The sequence below is a fragment of the Stegostoma tigrinum genome, chromosome 11 (assembly GCF_030684315.1).
Source record: "Stegostoma tigrinum isolate sSteTig4 chromosome 11, sSteTig4.hap1, whole genome shotgun sequence".
NCBI lineage: Eukaryota > Metazoa > Chordata > Chondrichthyes > Orectolobiformes > Stegostomatidae > Stegostoma > Stegostoma tigrinum.
This window is the reverse complement of record NC_081364.1, coordinates 33,003,349-33,026,079: the sequence shown is the minus strand read 5'-3', so window position 1 is coordinate 33,026,079 and position 22,731 is coordinate 33,003,349. Positions and strand designations below refer to the sequence as shown.

At 42.5% G+C, this 22,731-nt stretch overlaps 1 protein-coding gene across 1 annotated transcript in view; it reads left to right on the top strand.

Annotated features, from left to right (window-relative positions):
* The first annotated feature begins 1,203 nt into the window (after nucleotides 1-1,203).
* The window catches only part of il17rd (interleukin 17 receptor D), an 86,068-nt gene continuing 64,540 nt past the window's right edge, over nucleotides 1,204-22,731 (top strand). The window contains exon 1 of the mRNA XM_048547742.2: nucleotides 1,204-1,326. Coding sequence (XP_048403699.1) covers nucleotides 1,207-1,326 — 120 coding nt within the window. The 5' untranslated portion in view covers nucleotides 1,204-1,206. The remainder of the gene's footprint in view (nucleotides 1,327-22,731) is intronic.

Genomic DNA, 22,731 nt, shown 5'->3' with positions numbered 1-22,731 from the left:
GTGAACTTAAAAGACATGAAAGATGGAAGATGAAAACTTGTGTTAGAAATCAGTGAAACTAATTATGTGGGAGACTTGAGTACATAAATTATTAAGGAAGTTGCATTGTGGATGCAGACAGGAAAACAAACCTGTATTCACGCAAGACTTTTAATAGTCACTTTTAATGTGTTTGGGGCCTTGAATAATGGGCTTGGAGGAGTTAAACAACTTCAGGGCACGATTTCAATTCCTCCATTTTAATTATGCTTCTGGGTCATTTTTGTTTTGTTGGCTTTGCTGTCAGGAGAGTGGACTCATTTACACCTATGTTGCACCTAATCACTTATTTACTTCCACTAATACTCCCCTTGTCTTTTAGTCTGGGCACCCTCACTTTCAGTTCCATTAACTCTTCACCACTCCCCCCACCCCCCTGCCAGTCACTCAGCCCCCAAACCCCGGCTTTCAGTTCTGAACAAGCATCATACTGGATTTGAAATGTTAATTTGGTTTCTCATTCTACGGATGCTACCAGACCTACAGGGTTTCTCCAACAATTTTTCAATTTTGTTGCAGACAATGAAGTTCTTTCTGAAGTGTTGCAATGGAAGAGACAGCCAATTTCTATTCTGCAAACTCCCACAAACAGCAAAGTATTAATATCCAAATTATTATTCTTTTGATTGGAGAATAAATATTGACCAGGATTTCAGGAATAACTCCGCTAGTCATTTTCTGCATAGCCTCACAGGGTCTTTTACATTCATCCCCGACAAAATCAGTATAAGGTAGACAAACAGGAGGCTGGAAGAACACAGCAGGTCAGGCAGCATCTGGAGGAAAGGAACAGTAATACATCTCTTGAGGCCAGGGAAACAGCAATCTTGCCAGTGCAGCACTCTCTCATTCGTGCACTGAGCTCACAATCTTTGAGCTTTACTCAGCAGCCTTGGGGTGGGTCTTGAACCTGGAAAGTCAGAGACAAGTATGGTACCAACTGAGCCCGGTGATACCACACACACAGCGGGAGACTGTAAGGGATTTCGTTTAAAGGAGTAATGTGGAATGCTGCAAAGTAGGCGTGAAAGAGGAGAGAGAGAGTGCAGCTGGAGGAGTCTGTTTGATTGCGTTGCGGAGCTTCCTCAGGTGGGAGCCAAGCAGCTCAGCACAGCAGCAAGGGGTGGAGGCGCATGCGCAGTGGGAGCCTCCGCTGGGATCGGGACGATGGCAGCTTGGCTGAAAGTTTGCTTTTTGCTGCTGACTTTCGGCTTGATTTCCCAGCACGGGAGCAAGATTGTTGCCGCCAGGTCCAAGCAGCGGGGCCCGTTGCTGTGTCCCTCTAAAGTAAGCAGAGCGGTTTCTTGTGTCGGAGATCAATAATTTGTTTTTTTAAATGATAACTTATTTGCGGAATGGAAGGAGGGGAGTTTGCTCAGATCGTGAAAAAACTGAGGGGGAACGGTATCTGATCGAAATTTCCTTTGCATGTAATCTGATTGTGGACCAGTTTTGTTTTGGATGTCGATATTTGTTAAATGAATGAGTAAATCTGAGGGCAGCTTTCGTCTGTCGATGGAAATGAGAAAGATCATTACAACTTTAATGGGTTGGAAATAGCAGCAAAGGCAAGTTTGTCATTTTTTAAGAAAAAAATTGGTTTAGCGGCGACTGAACTGGCAGTCAGTGAACTGTTCAGTGTTAAAGACGGATTCATTGCTACCAGCCCAGTAGTCATCAGGAGGTTTCCTTTATCTCCAGAGGGTTACTTGAGCTGACCTGTTGAGTGATACGGTGCCTTTTGTTATTTTAATGAATGAAGCTCGACCTTTTTACCTTCGATTGATCAAAGGGTTAGCAACAAGTGTAACCGTTTTCCTTCGTCAGTTTCATTTCCCATTGCACATCATGTAATCTGGAAAGGTTCAAACCAAAAGATTGTGGCATCAGATTTTTTTTAAAAAATTTTGTTTGAAAGGAGAAATCTGCGGGAAGCCTTTATTTCAAGGCAGAGTGGGTGTAGTGATGAATGATCGAATGCCCCCGAAAGCATTGTTTGTGGGGCAGGATTGCCTTTGAACTGAGACCTCAGTCGGAAGTGAAGTGGCCCATTTGTGACTGCATTAAATTCCTTGGTATTTCCTCTTCTTAACCGCAGGCCACTTCGCATACAAACCAGCTGGCTGATTGTAACTGTTGAGGTTGCAAACATAGCAGAACTCTTTTAATCACTAGGGTGCACACTTTGGTAGCTGTTGGTAATATTGTTAGATTAAAAAATCTTATTCGTTGACAAATTCCTAAACCGTGGTTATTTCTACAGTTTGAAGTATAAATTCTATATTTAAATAACTTCTTTGACATTTGCTTATGATTAGAGTTTTACAATAAATTATGTTGCTGTGCTGCACTGTATTTGGTAACATGCTACAAATGATATGCAATTTTGAATAGCTGGTGGACATCCCAGGCGGTTTATAGTCTCTGGTTCCCAGATGGTGTTTGATTGTGTTTACCCTGGGGCCATTTGTCCTGCTTCCCCCTACCAGTTTGTTTTAAATGAGCCATGTTACCCTTCTGTGTTCTAATGTGAGATTGTTGCTTGACTTGTGCTTTCTGATGGCGGTTTTCTTTAAGTCAGAGCGTCCTTGATGTGGCCGCGTTCCTTTGGCAGTACTTCAAAAATGACTAAATGTTAAAATTAATTTCCTTGGTTTGACTTCACTAAAGGCACATCTTTTCAGATTTTCCCACATCCCATTGATTTTTCTTTTTTTTCATGGAATTATGGGCAGGTCAACAAGTCTAATGGTTGTTGCCTGCCTCTAATTGCCCTTTGAACTGAATGGCATGCTTGGCCACAGAGGGCAATTTGAGTGGTAAGTGTTGGCTCTGCAGTTACCTGTAAGTGATTTTTGACCAAGTAGATTTTCTTCCTTACCCCTAAAGGATATTGTTGAATCAGATGGGGTTTTACATGGTTACCATTACAGAGACTGTTGAAGTAGGATTTTAAACCCATGACCCCTGAGCATTAACCTGTGCTTCTGATTAACTGGCCCACTGCATTACACTACACCAGTTGGGTCTGTTGTTTGGAGCGGAAAACATTCTTTCAAGCAAAATTACAGAATGTACACATGGTTGAGCTGCCATTAGGCAGATGTTAGCAACTCCTGCACCACAAGAATTGAGCAAAATGAATATCTAGGGCTTGGAAAAGATATATTTGATTTAATTAAATAGGGGCCAGGTGATGTTTTCCCTATTTCTTTTGAAAATCGCTGAAGTGTAAGTCTAATGTTGGCCATCCCTGCAATATACCACATAGCTGTGATTATTAGGATGTCTAGGGCATTACAGCTGATTTACAAGGATGTTGCCAGGATTGAAGGGTTTGAGCCATAGGGAGAGGTTGAATAGGCTGGGGCTTTTCCCCCTGGAGCATCGGAGGCTGAGGGGTGACCTCATACAGGTTTGTAAAATTACGAGGAGCATGGATAAGGTGAAAAGCCAGGGTGTTTTTTTTTCCCCAGTGTAGGAAAAAGGTTTATAAGGGACCTGAGGGGGCAACTTTTTCACGTAAAGGATGTTGCATGTATGGAACGAGCTGCCAGAGGAAATGGTAGAGGCTGGTACAATTATAACATTTAAAAGGAATCTGGATGGGTACATGAATAGGAAGGGTTTAAGGGATATTGTCCAAATGCTGGCAAATAGAACTAGATCAATTTAGGATACGTGGTTGGCATGGACGCATTGGTTTGAAGGATCTGTTTCTATGCTGTATAACTCAGAGTCCATGACACCTGCTTATTTAATTAAAATACAAATTTAACATGATAATTGGTAATGGAAACACTGGTAATTTGAATCAGAGATAATGTGAACTGCAGATGCTGGAGAATCCAAGATAACAAAGTGTGAAGCTGGATGAACACAGCAGGCCAAGCAGCATCTCGGGAGCACCAAAGCTGATGTTTCAGGCCTAGACCCTTCATCAGAGGGTCTAGGCCCAAAACGTCAGCTTTTGTGCTCCTGAGATGCTGCTTGGCCTGCTTTGTTCATCCAGCTTCACACTTTGTTACACTGGTAATTTGAAGTTCTTTTTCTCTGAAGCCCAAGCCTTTGTTGTGGATCTACTGAGTACCTTGTATGAGTTCTGTTAACTAGGTGAACATGAAAAATTGAACCTGGGGCATTCCTGTTTTTGCTTCGCTCAGTTTACATTAGATATTAGAAATTTACCGACTGAACAATCTCATGTGCTTTTCTTTGTTGTGAAGTTGATAACTAACAAATAACATGAGCAATATATTTGTAACAAAATTTTGAGATATATGCATTGTTCAGCCGGTAATGTGAACATTTCAAATGGACATTAAAATGAATATTTTTAGGCAAGTCAATGTTTCAATGTTTATATTAAAGTTCAAGCTTTTAATATTAGAGCACCCGTTCAAAGAAATCTGTTACAAAAGCAAAATCCCACTGATATTGGAAATCTCAAGAACAGAAAATGGTGGGAAAACTCAGCAGATTGAAGAGAGAAACAGGATTTTGGTTTGAAGCGGTCCGATGAAAGATTATCAAGCAAAAACAATATCGCTGTTTCCTTATACATGCTTCCTGACGTGCTGAATTCATTTATTTTTCTGTTTCCAACAAAAGAAAGTAATATAGATAGGACAATATACTGGAATAATGAATGCATTTGAACCTGAAAATGGTTGTAATTTTGCTATACTTTGAATGTTAGATATTAAATTAGTACACTGTGCTTTTACGCTTCCAACATCACTTTTAAAATAAAACTGATTGTGAAGATGTGTGTTGTTCTTCAAAATCATATTTGAATTCCTTCGCAGCACAAATAGCTGCATTCACAGTGTATTCCATAATAGTTGCAAATAGAAAATATCTATGTATTTTGTTTTAGTTCTGGGGAAGAATTTACTTTGTTCAATTTGCTTGTTTATAGTTCATTCACAAAATACTTCAATTACTTGTGCCAATATTCACATTGATTTCAATGTAATTAAAAAAAAGTCATTGTTTTCTTGTCAAACTTGAAACCGTATAGCCAAACAACCTCAAGACTTTATGCATTCTTCTGGAGATTGCCCAAAGTGTTCCTTACAAATGTGGTTTTAGTGAACAAGTTATTTTTTCCTTTCCAATGTTCTCCCTTTTTGATTGGAGATATTCATAGAATCATGGAATCCCTCCAGGTGTAGGGATTTCATCTGGCACATCAAGAGCATCCAACCCCCACCTTATTCCTTTAACCCTACGTTTCCTAAAGCTAATTCACCTAGACTGCACATTCGCAGACACTATGGGGAATTTTGCACTGCCAACCCACCTAACCACCATGTCTTTGGACAATGGCAAGAGACCGGAGCAACTGGAAAAACCCATGCAGACAAAGTGAGAATGTGAAAAATCCACTCAGACAGTTGGCCAAGGTTGGAATCAAACCTGGGTCCCTGGCGATGTGAGGCAGCAATGCTAACCCTTGAGCAACCGAAACGTCAGCTTTTGTGCTCCTGAGATGCTGCTTGGCCTGCTGTGTTCATCCAGCTTCACATTTTATTACCTTGAGCAACCATGCTGCCCTGAACAAAGTAAACTCTTCCCCCAGAACTAAAATAAAATACATAGATATTTTCTATTTGCATTTTCTACTCATCACCATGACTTGGTTCTGAACCGAGATAGCTGTGGCCACAGAGTACTAACCACTATAACACCATGGTGCCACACAGCAATACACACACATTAACTCACACAAAGATACAATATTTCCTGAATTTACATTGATTTAAGTTCACTTACCTTAATCATTGTCAAGTATAAGTTTGACACTGAGCGACATAAGGAGGCATTTGGCAGATTTTGGAAGAAGGTAGGTTTTTAGGTCAGTCTTATAGGAGGAAAGCAAAGCAGCACAGTGGATGAAAATATTCCCAAATTTGAGGCCGAGGCAACTGAAAGCGTAGCCTTCTAATTTTGAGCAATTAATGTTGAAAATTCAGGGTTGTGAGTAGAAGAGCTTACAGAGGTAGGGAGGTCACTGCCATGGAAACGCTTAAAAACAGGGTTGAGAATTTTAAAATTAAAATGTTGCTCGACTGGGAGCCATTTGTAGGTCAGTGAGTACAAGGGCCAGCAGGAGAATGGGACTTAGTGCTGGTTGAGACATGGACAGCAGAATTTTAGCTCGTCCCAAGTTGATGGAGGGTAGAATTTGGGAGACCAATGAAAGGACATTGGGAAAGGCAAGTTGGAGATAACAGAGGTATGAATGACAGTTTGTGTGACTAGGTTATACAATTAATTTATAGAGAAATCTGCTGTGGTGCAATGAATGGTTAAAATCTGACAAATCCAAGAAAGTTCTGTGGCTCATCAAGTTAATGGAGAGTGATCTAGGCTATTTAAATTCTGAATTTGGGTCACTGGCTGACCTCATGTATGTTTAAGGTCAATTTTTTTTCTTCCAGAACTGCACTTGTGATTTCCAGTAGTAGTTCTAATCCGTCTGAGGATAAAAAGTCTCGTAGTTCAGCTGTGACTGTTTGTTTTGTTCATTCCTGTCTGCGATTGTCATTACTCTCTTGGAGCAGGAAACTAAAGATAAAGTCCCTAAAGCACTTATCAATTTTTTTTTGAGGAGGGGAATAATAGCATTTATTGTACTGGATGTCATCTGCTATATCACTCCAGCAACATAAACTGATTCAGTCTGAGCAGGAAATGCTTCCATATAAAATCAGTTCAAGCTTGTGGCGAATGCTACATGTGTCTATTTTCTGACACAAATTGCTGACAGCTGCTGTTTGCTGTTCCATCCTCAGTTCTTGAAGTTTATGTATATAACTTCTTCATGTTTGGAAAAGCGGTGCCTCTTTACCAACATTCTTCATGATAATAATGCTAGAAATTATCAAATGCTGATCATGGTATGTAGACGCTGATTACCATTGTCAGTTGTCAATAGAGAGTTATAGAGACATTCAGCATGGAAATACCCGCTTCAGTCCAACTCATCCAAGCCAAGCTGATATCCTAAATAAATCTCGGCCCATTTGCCAGCATTTGGCCCATATCCCTATAAACCCTTCTTATTCATATACCCGTCCAGATACCTTTTAAATGTTGTAATTGTCCTAAAGTTTCAAAACAATACGGCAGCTTATTAAAACAGTAATTACCACTCCTAGAATTCAAGGAAAACAGCTCCAACACCGAAAATACCTTAAAAAAGGAGCAGCTCTTAGAGCTACAATTTTTTCCTGTCCTCTAACTTGGATTACACAGAATCGTTTTCTGAAACAAGTTCCTGCATTAGCATTCATAATTAGCCAAGGGTGTGCTTTTGTTTAATATACTAAATTATAATGCTGTTTTGGATGGCAGGTTGATCAACTTTCATCTGCATGTAGAAATCAGTCATCATGTTTTGGATCCCCAATTCAACATGGGATATTGGAAGAACAGACATTTCTCACCAATTCTGTCCAACAAAAATGCATCCTGCAACCTGCAGGAGGCTGCTGAGCTGTAATTTGACAGGTTAATACTTGATGTCCCCAAGGAGATGCAGGGATACTGCTGGATTTAAACATTCCAATCCTTCTACAGATTGATTCAACCTCCTTTTGGATATTGGCTTTCAATGTAATCCAAGTAAGAAGAATCCCAACACCAGTCTAACCTGTTCAAAGATGTTGTGACGTAAGTCCTTGGCAGGTGAAATTTGAATTCTGGCCCTTGGTTCAGAGGTAGGGACCACTGTACCAGAGGAGACCCTCTCAGAGTTTATAATGCTGTTTTGGATGGCAGGTTGATCAACTTTCATCTGCATGTAGAAATCAGTCATCATGTTTTGGATCCCCAATTCAACATGGGATATTGGAAGAACAGACATTTCTCACCAATTCTGTCCAACAAAAATGCATCCTGCAACCTGCAGGAGGCTGCTGAGCTGTAATTTGACAGGTTAATACTTGATGCCCCCAAGGAGATGCAGGGATACTGCTGGATTTAAACATTCCAATCCTTCTACAGATTGATTCAACCTCCTTTTGGATATTGGCTTTCAATGTAATCCAAGTAAGAAGAATCCCAACACCAGTCTAACCTGTTCAAAGATGTTGTGACGTCAGTCCTTGGCAGGTGGAATTTGAATTCTGGCCCTTGCTTCAGAGGTAGGGACCACTGTACCAGAAGAGACCCTCTCAGAGCACTTGTTTAGATATTATCTAATTATTGTGTTCAGAAATGCATTATACACTTTTGATCCGGGTGGAACTTGAATCTGTGCCTCCTGATTTAAAAGTAAGGACCTTACACCTACACCACAAGAGCCTTCCATTCCAGTACAAATTTATCCTAACATTGGATTAGTGAGTTAAAATAACTAGTTTATCAATCTTCAATGATGTTCTAGATCAGATCTATCTGGTTCAAGCATTGGATTGCAAAGTCCACCCCACTGACAGCTGTCTTGGTTTCAAGCATTAATCACAGAATATCACTGTAGGGTCACATTGGCATGAAGAGAACATGCTTACCATTTGCCGTCCAACTCTACATGAGCATGTATGTGCGATTAAATTACAGCAGTACCCTTCTTCCAAAATAATCATCAATGTTCAGCTCACTGTTGGTTACTTGATTGGGCTTTTGCCAATTGCATTTCCTAACCCTTTCTTATGGATGTTGGCTCCATGTGGTGTACAATTCTGTGGATGTTGGTCACCCCTCTGGTGCCTTTTCCAAGTTGGCATTTTTCGTGATTGAAGAATGATGGCTTGACTCGGGTACTGGAGGATATCTGACACCCACCAGAATGCATGCATACAAAATTTTCACAAGATGGCGAAAGAGACAATATTAAGTCAGTATAGCAAGGATGAAGCCAAGTGGCCAATGCCAAATCCACACAGCATTCTGTGAAACATTGTGGCCAATCCTTGGCTTTACTCAAGGAGGAAATAATCCAACTCTATATGAGTTTTACTAACTGATACATTACTGTTTAATAACGTTGTTTTATATTTAAATAGCAACTGCAGATCCATAGCACCCTTTGAAGAACCTGTGGCCTTCATATATTCCTCTGCCCTATCGCCTTATTTGGTGTTCTAATCCTAATCAGGGCCCATTGGAAACCATCCAGTGCTGTGGTTTTCACATCTGTAAATCCATGAATGTTGTAACATCACACTGCATTAATGAACCTTTTAAAATGTGTGAGGTGATATTTTTTGTTTTATATAGCTAAGAGTGAATCTCCTGCAAAATTCTTGTTTAAGTTAAAATGACAAGATGTAATATTGCCTGTGGATATTGTCTATTATGATCCAAAGCAGAGATGGCAGCAACATCAGGCTCTGTTCATTGGGAAGTCAGATATAGGTGACTGTCGGTTGCCAATTTTACGTTGCAGAGAGTCATTGATGGCAGGAGCACTGCCGATCTGTAAATATAAATGTACTGGTGTACTTTATGCTACATTACAATATATCTCCCATTAAAATTATTAAAATTTTAAACAGCCACAAATTTCCGTGTCTTCAACATGCCCTCAACACAGGTACAGTTCATTTAACATCACAATGTTAACAAAGCAAAAATTTTGGAATCAGATGACAGGCTTATGCAGCAACAATTTTTTAAAAAGTTGTGTGGCTAGGCAGGCAGTTGTAGTTTAATGTTGATTTATCAGTCCATTTAACATTCTCAGCTGATTCTGTGGATGGTTGTGATACAATCAGGAATGAATCTCTCAGATCTGAAGTTTGGTATGTGGCGATGGTCTGAATTGAATGGCCAGAGAGGGATACAGCAACCTTCCCATGATTCTCCTGTTAAATCAATTATTCCAGGTTGAAAATTTGTGAACTAATGATATCAAGAAGACAGACAAACCTTGGTTACTTTTCTTCTGATCCAAACTGATATAAACATACAGGAAAATGATGATAATGACAAATTTAGACACACAAACATCTTGTTTAATAGTTAGAACAAGGATTACACAAGACAATTGTCATCTATTAAATACAATTTTATTTAGTCATTTACAAAGTATGTTTTTATCATAATTAAAGCGGACTGTGACACATCTATTACTACATATTGGTTTATTGGGACCTGCAGCCTGTCTCTAATAAGGGTTAACCCCGCTGTAATAAATGTACACAGCTGTAACTGTTTGAGCACCTACACAGAAAGCTGAAGATAATTAAAGATCACCGGATGTTGTTCCAGAGCATGTACAATAATCCAAAATCAGAAGAAACAACCCTTTTGGACACTTAAAATCAAATGAAGAAGCTTCAGCAAGGTTGTGTAGCATTTGTGAAGACAACACGTGAGTTAATATTTTTGACACAGAATTTCCTTGAAACAAAAGAATAAAGATGGACATTTGCACTACAGCAGCCAGAGAAGAAGATTTGGAATGGTTGGATTGGGAGGTGAGCCAAAATTTTGAAAAAAGCTGACTGAAATCTTGAATGAAATGATGAAACTTCAATCAAGTAATGAACCAAAATGTTAAAGCATGAAAAGATGGAAGGTTGATTGAATGGCCAAGGTAGCCGGAAGCCTGTGAAAATAGGAGTGACAGAAGCCCTGGAAGTTGGGTATGGGATCCAATCCATTGTGCATTTAGGATATTAAAGATTCTTCAAGGAAATGAAGTCAAAGTTTAGACCAAAGGGTGGCATCAAACCTATGAGACCCTGTTCCAAGTTTGAACAAGAGTGTGTGATGTGTAGCCAGTAACAGATCAGAGTGGGAATGGGAAGAGATTTGGAATGGTGACATATGGTAACTTCAGATCACATTTTATGTGGAGAGTAAATATTTTGATTCTATTCTGTTCTCTTAGTTTCTCTGCCTTTGTCTCATCCCTTCTGATAATGTCACCCTCAGAATTGGTGTTTGAAAAGTCTTCATTCTGCTTAACTGAATATTTCATAGAATCCCTACAGTGTGGAAACAAACCCTTTGGCCCAACAAGTCTGCACCGACCCTCATAAAATCTAACCCAGACCCATCCACCCTATAACACACCTAATCTACATATCCCTGAACACAATGGGCTATTTAGCATAGCCAATGCACCTAGTCTGCACATTGTTGGACTGTAGGAGGAAGCCAGAGCACCTGAAGGAAACTAGTGCAGATACAGGGAGAATACGCAAACTCTACACAGACAGTTGCCCAAGGATGGAATTGAACCCAGGTCCCTGGCATTGTGAGGCAGCAGTGCTAACCACTGAGCTACCATTTTTCTACATAATCCCAAAAACATGAAAGTGTCTTGCTTATCGTCACCTTTCACTCCACTAGCCTCCATATTTAATGGATTATTCTCTAAATTTTCTGCCTCTCCCACAATGAAACCACCACCAAGCATATTGTGCCCACCCTCTGTTCTTGCAGCATTCCAAATCACCCTAAAGAGACTTCCAGTTGCATCTGATACACTTAAAAGACATTTATTACCTGCCCTTTTACTATGTCCCATCGCATGGTCCAGCCTCAAACATTCCTTTCAGGTGAAATGGTGATTTATTTTTACAATATTTTCAATACTGTATTCTCTATTCACAGTGTATGCCCCTTTATACTGGGGAGACTAAAACATATTCCATGCTTGCTTTGTAGAGTAGTTCCATTCAATCCATGAATGATCCTAAGCTTCCAATTACGAGTCATCTTAATTCTTCACCTGGAATGTTTGAGGACTTTGGGACTATACTCATTGGAGTTTAGAAGGGTGAGGGTGGATCTAATTGAAACTTACTCGAATACTAAATGGCCTGGACAGAATGGATGTTGAGAAGAAGCTTCCATTGGTAGAAGATAGTAGGACCCAAGGGCACAGCCTCAGAGTAAAGGGAAGACTTTTTAGGACGGAGGTGAGGAGAAACTTCTTCAGCCAGAGAGCGGTGAATCTATGGAATTCACTGCCAAGGAAGGCTGTGGAGGCCACATCATTGAGTATATTTAAGACTGCGATAGATAAGTTCTTGATTATCAAGGGGATCAAGGGTTACAGGGAGAAAGCGGGAAATGGGGTTGAAGAACTTATCAGCCGTGATTTAATGGCGGAGCAGACTCAATGGGCCGAATGGCCCATTTTCTGCTCCTATGTCTTATGGACTTATGGCTCTCACTGTAACCATTCAGTTCTTGGCCTCCGGCACCAATGAAGCTCTTGGAATATCACATTTTTTAAAAAGATTATTTTTGTGCTCTGTGGGTATTACAGGAAAATCCAGCATTTGTTGCTGATCCCTAATTGCCCTTGCATTGGATCTGGAACCACCTGTAGCCCAGACCTGGTGAGAACAGGAGATTTCCATCTCAAAAGAACAATTGTGAACCAATTGTTTTGACAGCAGTTGCGGATATTTTCATGGTCATCATTATTGAGATAAACTATATATTTAATACTTTTATGAATTGAAGTTCAATATCACCAGCTGACGTGGAGTCCTTGTCTTGTCTTCAAATTGTTAGCTTGAGGTTCTGATTAGCATAGAATCATACAGCATTGAAACAGATCCTTAGGTACAACTCATGCATGCCGAGCAAGTTTCCCAAACTAAATTTATCCCATTTGCCTGCATTTGGCCCTTTTCCTTCTAACCCTTTCCTATTCATGTACCTGTCCAAATGTCTCTTAAATGTTATAATATGCCTTCATCTGTGACTTCTTCTCAGCTCATTCCGCATACAAACCACCCTCTGTGCAAAAATTGCCTTACAGGTCCCTTTTAAACCGTTCTCCTCTCACCTTAAAATTATATTGCCTAGTTTTGAGCTCCCAATTCTAAGGAAAAGACCTTTACTACACACCTTATCTGTGCCCCTCATGGTTTTATAAACCTCTATGAAGTCAATGCTCAATGATCCAGTGGAAAAAAAAGTCCCAGCTTATTCAGCCTCTTCTTATAACTCAAACCCTCCAACCCCAGTAACATCCGTGTAAATTTGTTCCGCACCCTTTCCAATTTCATAATATCCTTCCTATAGCAGGGCAACCAGAGCAGTATACAGAACTCCAAAAATGGCCTCACCAACGTCCCATACAACCGCAACATGATGTCTAAACTCTTAAACTCAGTGGTCTGAGCAGTGAAGGCAAGCGTTCCAAATGCCACTTTTACCACTCTGTCTACCTGCAATGCAACTTTGAATGAACTATGTACCTGAATCCCTAGGTTTCTCTCTTCTCCAACACTCCCTGATTCCGTATCGTTTACTGTGTAAGTCCTGCCCTTATTTGTGTACATAAATGCAAGGTGTTACATTTTTGGTAAATTAAACTGTATTTGCCACTCCTCGGCCCATTGTTCCAACAATATAATCTTACATAACCTTCCTCACTGTGTACTATACCACCAATATTAATGTCATCTGCAAACTTACTAACCTATATGCTTCCTATATTCTTATCCAAATCATTTGTATAAATGACAAACCACAGTGGACCCAACACCAATCCCAACACTGCTGGTCACAGGCCTCCAGTCCGAAAAACAACCCTCTTTCATCACCCTTTGTCTCCTACATCAAACCAATTATGAATGCAATTGGTAAGCTCTTCCTGAATCCCATGTGATCTAACTTTACTAATCAGTGTACCATGTGGAACCTTGTCTAAGGCCTTACTAAAGTTTGTGTAGATGATGCCTGCTGCTCTGTCCTGATCTATTTTCTTGGTCACATCCTCAAAAAACTCAAAATAAGCTTGTAAGGTATGATTTTCCATGCACAATTCCATGCTGCTAATCAATCCATGCCTCTCCAAGTGCACATAAATCCTGTTTCTCAGAACCCAACAACTTATCTGCCACTGACGTGAGACTCAATCTATTCTTCGTGTTTTAGCACTATTTCTCACAGAATATAATTTTGCTAAATTCCTCTTTGGGATTCAGTGTAATTAATCATAACAGGAACCCAGGGAATGACAGATCACTTGTCCTGTTCACAGCCCTTAATGGGAGGAACACTCAAGGAATGTTGCATCGCTGACATACAAAAATCGAGGTCTGAATTTCAGCAATGAGGAACACCACTAGACCAGAACCAGGAATGGGCATTTTACTCTTTTGGACTTAACATTGAGTTCACTAATTTCAGGTCATAACCTCAACCCTCGTTTTTTGAGGCGAACTGTTGATGACTTTGTCAATCATAATTACAGCTTTGTGAGACCCATCACTTGTTTCTTTATTCTTATGTTCTTTTGGTTTTTTCTGGCCTTGCGTGATCATCCCTTTTTTGCCACTTCATTTCTTTTACTTTCAACCCCATCACTGACATTCCGTTTGTTCTTCCTCTCAATTCTCTCTCTCTGCCTTTGCACTTACTTAAAGCCTTTTGTGTCTCATACTTTCATTCTGGAGAAAGATCATTGACTGGAAATGTTAACCCTGTTTTTCACTGTGTAGATACTACCACACTTGCTGAGTATTTACATGAATTTTTTGTTATATTTGTAATTAAAAACACATCTGACTTTGAATTCAGACAAGATTAGTATGATGCCTTATTGCACTACATAAAAATATCTAATGATCTCAATGTAATGGATTATTTCCAACATACTGCGGTGTGATTTTACGTGGATTAGTTGAGCACTCATTGGCTCCAAATCAAGATCCCATGAAAGGCAATAAAAAGATGATTGTCCAAAGAATGTGTGTTTGGTGGCGTTCATTGAGGATATGATATCCGTGTGCTGTTCTTCAAATAATCAACTTAATTTTTGATGTTCACCTGAATGTTGCAGACGATCTGAAAGATAAGCCTTTAGATAGAAATTGTATAGCAATGTGCTCAAGTCCTCAAGTCCTGGAATGGAACTTGGTCCTAAAAATTAGTTGCCTCTGAGGCAAAAGTAACACCATGTTTGTATCAAGTCCTCTCATACCAAGGATCAGCAAAATTTAATTTCTACATTCAGCTCTGTAGTGGAGACTGCAATGTTCCAATTGTACTGCATGATTTTGTGAAAAAAAACACTGATGCCACCAGCCCAATAAACTACTAATATTATAGAATGCTTGACACTCGCAGTGAGGCTGCTTAAAAAAAGTTACATTGCACACTAACAAAGTACTGATAGACCTGTGGCATTGATTTAAGTTTAATTAAAACTGAGAGGCCTGGATAGAGTGAAAGTGGAGAAGATGCTTTCACTAGTCGGACTAGGATCCGAGGGCACAACCTCAGAGTAAAGGGACCCTTTCTGACTGAGATGAGGAGAATCTCTTCAGTTAACTGGTGTCGAATCTGTACCACTCATTGCCACAGAAGGTTGTGTGAGCCAAGCCATCGAGTGTCTTTAAGAAAGAGACAGGTTCTTCTCCTGATACTAAGGAGAGCAGAGGTTACAGGAAGAAGACAGAGAATGAGGTTGAGAAATGTATCAGCCATGATTGAATGACCCAATTCAGCTTCTATAGCTTATGATCTTAAAACATTTCGACCATGTGTGTCAGTTACCTCTGCATTTCTGAAAAATGATAAAGCCGATAGGAAAGTTAACTTAGAACTGAGGGTCCTATTTGCTGGACTTAGTCCCATAAAATCTGGCTTGAATGATATCTATGATGGGCTATGTCGCCTATGAATGAAATTTCACTAGCAATTCGAGATTGGTGAACAAAGTTGCCAGCATGAGCTATGACCATGTGATTGCAGAGATTCATTTTCTCATTTTGAGTAATATGAGGAGGCAACTAAATTGCGTGTCTGTATGCTTCAAGAAAGAATCTAAATATGATAACACTCCATGCTTTTTCAAAAGTGTTTTTGGAGGGGGTTTGCAAGCCACCCCAGTCAGTAGTAATTTCCTAATGAGTGTAAGTGTTCTTGGGTTAGCAAAAAAGAAAATCATTGAGGGTTTGTGCTTCAGATACAGTGACCTCTACTGAAATGCACACATGTGGAGTGTTCTGATGTAAGATCATTGACCTGCAATGTCAACTCTCTTTCTCACTGTAGATGCTGCTAGAATTGCTCAGTGTTTCCAGGATTTTCTGATTTTATTACACGTGGGAGTTGGGTTAGTGAAGGATAAAGGTGAAATATGCTGCCCCCATGGATTAAAAAGCCTGCTGACATGGATTGGCTACACAAGGTTTGTGGTACACAAATTGGCTGCTGGATTTGCCACATAACAATGCACACATTTCTAAAGCAATCTGCTCTGTATAAAGTGCGTTGGGAAATCTGGAAGACCGAATAAGCACTTTATAAATGCAAATTCCCTCTTTAGTTGTGATAAGAACTGGATAATTGCTGGTAATTGTAATATTTGCCTAAGCATGATCATAGATCTTAAGAGGGGTCAAAGTTGAAAAATAATTATTTTCCTTTGTGCTTTAAAGAAAGAGAAAAGTTGCACTATATCATGCCTTATTGCATCTCAAAGTAATTTGTCTGCAGTAAATTATTTTGAAATGGTGTACTTGGCAAGAGCCATTAAATATTTAACCAGTTACTCTATTTCTGGCAGTGTTGATTGAAAGAATAACGTTGGTTCAAACACTGGGAGGAATTCTGTGCTCTCCTTAGATTCATATTATGGAATCTTTAAAGTGATTTGGAAGGCAAATGGATGCTGCCGATAATTGTTTGGGAAATGGAAAGTGAAAGTTTATTGCATCTTTACAGTGCCTTGGCGAGACTGCATCTAACCTTTCGAGGTTAGAAAAGTAAAATGTGATCCTGTTAAAATGTGTAAAATCCTGAGGTGTTTTGACGGTGTGGATTCTATATCCAAATATATGAAATCAGAGCATGAGTAGGCCATTTAGTAGCTCAGTAAGATCATGATTGATATAATTGTAATCTCAAATCTGCATTCTAATCTACTCTGATTACCATTCACACCATCAAGATCAACCTCACTCTGTCTTAAAACAACTCAAGGAGTCTGCTACCATTACCTTTACAGGCAGAGAGTACCAAAGACTCATGACCCTCAGGGAGAAAAAAGTGCCAACCTCCATTTTAAAGGGGCGACACTTGACTTTTAAATTGTGACCTCTAGTTTTTGATTCTTCCCGAACGGGAAACATCCTCTCCATTTCTACCTTGACAACTCCTTCAGGACCATGTATGTTTCAGTCAAGTCACCTTCCTCTTCTAACGTCTAGCAGATACAAACCAGTTCAAACTTTCCTCAAGACAAAATACCCACTCCACGCACCAATCCAGATATCAGTTTCGTAAACCTTCTCTGAACTGCCTGCAATACATTTACATCCTTAAATAAAGTTGCCCATACTGAACACAGTTTTGAAGATGTGGTCTTAGCAGTCCCCTTTGTAACTGAAGCATAACCTCCCTACTTTTGAATTGAGCTCCCCCCTCAATATGTGATCCTGTTCTGTTAGCTTTTCTAATTACTTGCTGTACCTGCACGCTAACCTTTCATGAGTCATGCACAAGGTGACACTGATCCCTGTACATCTTGGATAATAAAGTGTGAAGCTGGATGAACACAACAGGCCAAGCAGCATCTCAGGAGCACAAAAGCTGACGTTTCGGGCCTAAACCTTTCATCAGAGAGGGGGGTGGGATGAGGGTTCTGGAATAAATAGGGAGAGAGGGGGAGGCAGACCGAAGATGGAGAGAAAAGAAGATTGGTGGAGAGGAGAGTATAGGTGGGGAGGTAGGGAGGGGATAGGTCAGTCCAGGGAAGAAGGACAGGTCAAGGAGGCGGGATGAGGTTAATAGGTAGGAAATGGAGGTGCGGCTTGAGGTGGGAGGAAGGGATGGGTGAGAGGAAGAACAGGTTAGGAAGGCAGAGACAGGCTGGGCTGGTTTTGGGATGAAGTGGGGGGAGGGGACGAACTGGGCTGGTTTTGGGATGGGGTGGGGAAGGGGAGATTTTGAAGCTGGTGAAGTCCACATTGATACCATTGGGCTGCAGGGTTCCCAAGCGGAATATGAGTTGCTGTTCCTGCAACCTTCAGGTGGCATCATTGTGGCACTGCAGGAGGCCCATGATGGACATGTCATCGAAAGAATGGGAGGGTGAGTTAAAATGGTTTGCGACTGGGAGGTGCAGTTGTTTATGGCGAACCGAGCAGAGGTGTTCTGCAAAATGGTCCCCAAGCCTCCGCTTGGTTTCCCCAATGTAGAGGAAGCCACACCTGGTACAATGGATACAGTATACCACATTGGCAGATGTGCAGGTGAATCTCTGCTTAATATGGAAAGTCATCTTGGGGCCTGGGATGCGGGTGAGGGAGGAGGTGTGAGGGCAAGCGTAGCACTTCCTGCGGTTGCAGGGGAAGGTGCCGGGTGTGGTGGAGTTGGAGGGCAGTGTGAAGCGAACAAGGGAGTCATGGAGAGAGTGGTCTCTCCGGAAAGAAGACAAGGGTGGGGATGGAAAAATGTCTTGGGTGGTGGGGTTGGATTGTAGATGGCGGAAGTGTCGGAGAATGATGCGTTGTATCCGGAGGTTGGTGGGGTGGTGTGTGAGAACAAGGGGGATCCTCTTTGGGCGGTTGAGGCGGGGACGGGGTATGAGGGATGTGTTGCGGGAAATGCGGGAGACGCGGTCAAGGGCGTTCTCGACCACTGTGGGGGGAACGTCGCGGTCCTTAAAGAACTTGGACATCTGGGATGAGCGGGAGTGAAATGCCTCATCCTGGGAGCAAATGCGGCGGAGGCGGAGGAATTGGGAATCAGGGATGGAATTTTTGTAGGAGGGTGGGTGGGAGGAGGTGTATTCTAGGTAGCTGTGGGAGTCGGTGGGCTTAAAATGGACATCAGTTACAAGCAAGAGGCGGCGCCGATACAGTCATCAATGTAACGGAGGAAGAGGTGGGGTTTGGGGCCTGTATAGGTGCGGAAGAGGGACTGTTCCACGTAACCTACAAAGAGGCAGGCATAGCTGGGGCCCATGCGGGTGCCCGTGGCCACCCCCTTAGTCTGTAGGAAGTGGGAGGAATTGAAAGAGAGGTTGTTGAGGGTGAGGACGAGTTCAGCTAGGTGGGTGCGGGTGTCGGTGGAGAGGGACTGGTCAGGCCTGTGGGACAGGAAGAAGCAGAGGGCCTTCTGGCCATCTGCATGCGGAATACAGGTACATAGGGACTGGACGTTCATGGTGAAAATGAGGTGTTGGGGGCCAGGGGATTGGAAGTTCTGGAGGATGTGGAGGGCGTGGGTGGTGTCACAGACGTGGGTAGGGAGTTGGAGGGCATGGGTGATGTCACAGACGTGGGTAGGCAGTTGGGTGGTGTCACAGATGTTCCATTTCCCTGGCCCCCAACACCTCATTTTCACCAGGGACGTCCAGTCCCTATACACCTGTATTCTGCATGCAGATGGCCTCAAGGCCCTCTGCTTCTTCCTGTCCCGCAGGCCCGACCAGTCCCACCCCACCGACACCCTCACCCACCTAGCCGAACTCGCCCTCAGCCTCAACAACTTCTCTTTCGATTCCTCCCACTTCCTACAGACAAAGGGGGTGGCCATGGGCACCCGCATGTGCCCCAGCTATGCCTGCCTCTTTGTAGGTTACATGGAACAGTCCCTATTCCGCACCTACACAGGCCCCAAACCCCACCTCTTCCTCCATTGCATTGATGACTGTATCGGCGCCGCCTCTTGCTCCCCAGAGGAGCTCGAACAGTTCATCCACTTCACCAAAACCTTACACCCCAGCCTCAAGTTCACCTGGGCCATCTCCAACACATCCCTCACCTTCCTGGACCTCTCAGTCTCCATCTCAAGCAACCAGCTTGTAACTGATGTCCATTTCAAGTCCACCAACTCCCACAGCTAACTAGAATACACCTCCTCCCACCCACCCTCCTGCAAAAATTCCATCCCTGATTCCCAATTCCTCCGCCTCCGCCGCATCTGCTCCCACGATGAGGCATTCCACTCCCGCTCATCCCAGATGTCCAAGTTCTTCAAGGACCGCAACTTTCCCCCCACAGTGGTCGAGAACGCCTTGACCGCGTCCCCCACATTTCCCGCAACACATCCTTCACACCCCGCCACCGCCACAACCGCTCAACGAGGATCCCCCTCGTTCTCACACACCACCCCACCAACCTCCAGATATAACGCATCATCCTCCGACACTTCCGCCATCTACAATCCGACCCCACCACCCAAGACATTTTTCCATCCCCACCCTTGACTGCTTTCAGGAGAGACCACTCTCTCCGTGACTCCCTTGTTCGCTCCACACTGCCCTCCAACCCCACCACACCCGGCACCTTCCCCTGCAACCACAGGAAGTGCTACGCTTGACCCCACACCTCCTCCCTCACCTCTATCCCAGGCCCCAAGATGACTTTCCATATTAAGCAGAGGTTCACCTGCACATCTGCCAATGTGGTATACTGTATCCATTGCACCAGGTGTGGCTTCCTCTACATTGGGGAAACCAAGCGGAGGCTTGGGGACCGCTTTGCAGAACACCTCCGCTTGGTTCGCAATAAACAACTGCACCTCCCAGTCGCAAACCATTTCAACTCCCCCTCCCATTCTTTAGATTACATGTCCATCATGGGCCTCCTGCAGTGCCACAATGATACCACCTGAAGGTTGCAGGAACAGCAACTCATGTTGCGCTTGGGAACCCTGCAGCCCAATGGTATCAATGTGGACTTCACCAGCTTCAAAATCTCCCCTTCCCCCACCCCATCCCAAAACCAGCCCAGTTCATCCCCTCCCCCCACTGCATCACACAACCAGCCCAGCTCATCCCCTCCCCCCACTGCATCCCCAAACCAGCCCAGCCTGTCTCTGCCTCCCTAACCTGTTCTTCCTCTCACCCATCCCTTCCTCCCACCTCAAGCCGCACCTGAATTTCCTACCTATTAACCTCATCCCATCTCCTTGACCTGTCCGTCTTCCCTGGACTGACCTATCCCCTCCCTACCTCCCCACCTACACTCTCCTCTCCACCTATCTTCTTTTCTCTCCATCTTCGGTCCGCCTCCCCCTCTCTCCCTATTTATTCCAGTTCCCTCTCCCCATCCCCCTCTCTGATGAAGGTTCTCGGCCCGAAACATCAGCTTTTGTGCTCCTGAGATGCTGTTTGGCCTGCTGTATTCATTCAGGTTCACACTTTGTTATCTTGGATTCTCCAGCATCTGCAGTTCCCATTATCCCTGTACATCTTGGAGTTTTGCAAGTTCTTGTCATTTAGATAATATATTTAATTTTTATCCCTCCTGCTAAAATAAACAATTTCACATTTTTCTACATTATATTCCATTTTCCAGCTCTTTGCCTCATCACTTAACCTGATACGTTTGCATAGTTTCCTCATGTCCTCTTCACAACTTAACTTCTCGAATGTTTTCTGTAAATATGGCAACCGTACCCTCCATCGCTTCACCTAAGTCACTTATATGAATTGTAAACAGTTAAGGTCGGATGCGGCATAACATTCATTACATTTTTGTCAAGCTGAAGAAGACCCATTTGTGTTAACTTTCTGCTTTCTTCTATTCATGTCATTATGCTGAGTCTACACCATGAGCTTCTATTTTGTGCAATAACCCTGCTGTGGCACCTTATCAAATGCCGCCTGGGAATCTCTGTGCAGTGCATCAGGTAAATCCCTTTATCCATAGTATGTGTTACGTCCTCAGAAAATTTCAGTATATCGGTCAATGATTTTCCTTCCACATAACCATGTTTACCGTACCTGATTATCTTGAAATTATCCATGAGCCCAAATTACGATATAATTTCTTTAATAAAAGCTTTTCACCTTTTCTATATAACAGATGTAAAGCCCACTGGCCTGGAGTTTCCTTCTTCCCATCTTCCCCCCCAACCCCACCTGAATAAACATGTAACGTTCACTATCTTCCAATCTAATGGGACTTTCCCTGAATCAAGGGAGTATTGGAAAATAAAAAAACAATGCATTAAGTGTCTCACTAACAACTTTTTTAAGACTCAAATGCCTGGGCACTTGTCAGCGTGCTGCTCAAAGAATTTACTCAGTACCACTTCTCTAATGGTTGGGATTTTCCAAAGTTTCTCTCTTCCTTCCATTTCCTATCTGTTGCTGCTTCTGGCACGGTAAGAATGTTCACTATAGTGAAGACGGATGCAAAATATCATTTCAATTACAACATTTAAAAGGCATTCGGATGGGTATATAAATCGGAAGGGTTTAGAGGGATATGGACCAAATGCTGGCAGATGGGACTAGATTTATCTAGGATATCTGGTTGGCATGATCAAGTTGGGCGAAGGATGCTGTACATCTCAATGACTCTCATTCATCTCCCTTTACCTTGTTTCCATTATTCCTTTTCCTGTCACTATCAGTATTTATATAATAAGTGATAACAAAGTGTGGAGCTGTATGAACACAGCAGGCCAAGCAGCATCTTAGGAGCACAAAAGCTGACGTTTTGGGCCTAGACCCTTCTTCAGAAAAGGGGAAGGGGGAGAGGGTTCTGAAATAAATAGAGATGGGGGGAGGCGGATCGAAGATGGACAGAGGAGAAGATAGGTGGAGAGGAGACAGACAAGTTAAGGGGCGGGGATGGAGCCTGTAGAGGTGAGTGTAGGTGGGGAGGTAGGGAGGGGATTGGTCAGTCCGGGGAGGATGGATTGGTGAAGGGGTTGGGCCGAGGTTAGTAGGTAGGAAATGGAGGTGCGGCTTGGGGTGGGAGGAGGGGATAGATGAGATGAAGAACAGGTTAGGGAGGCAGA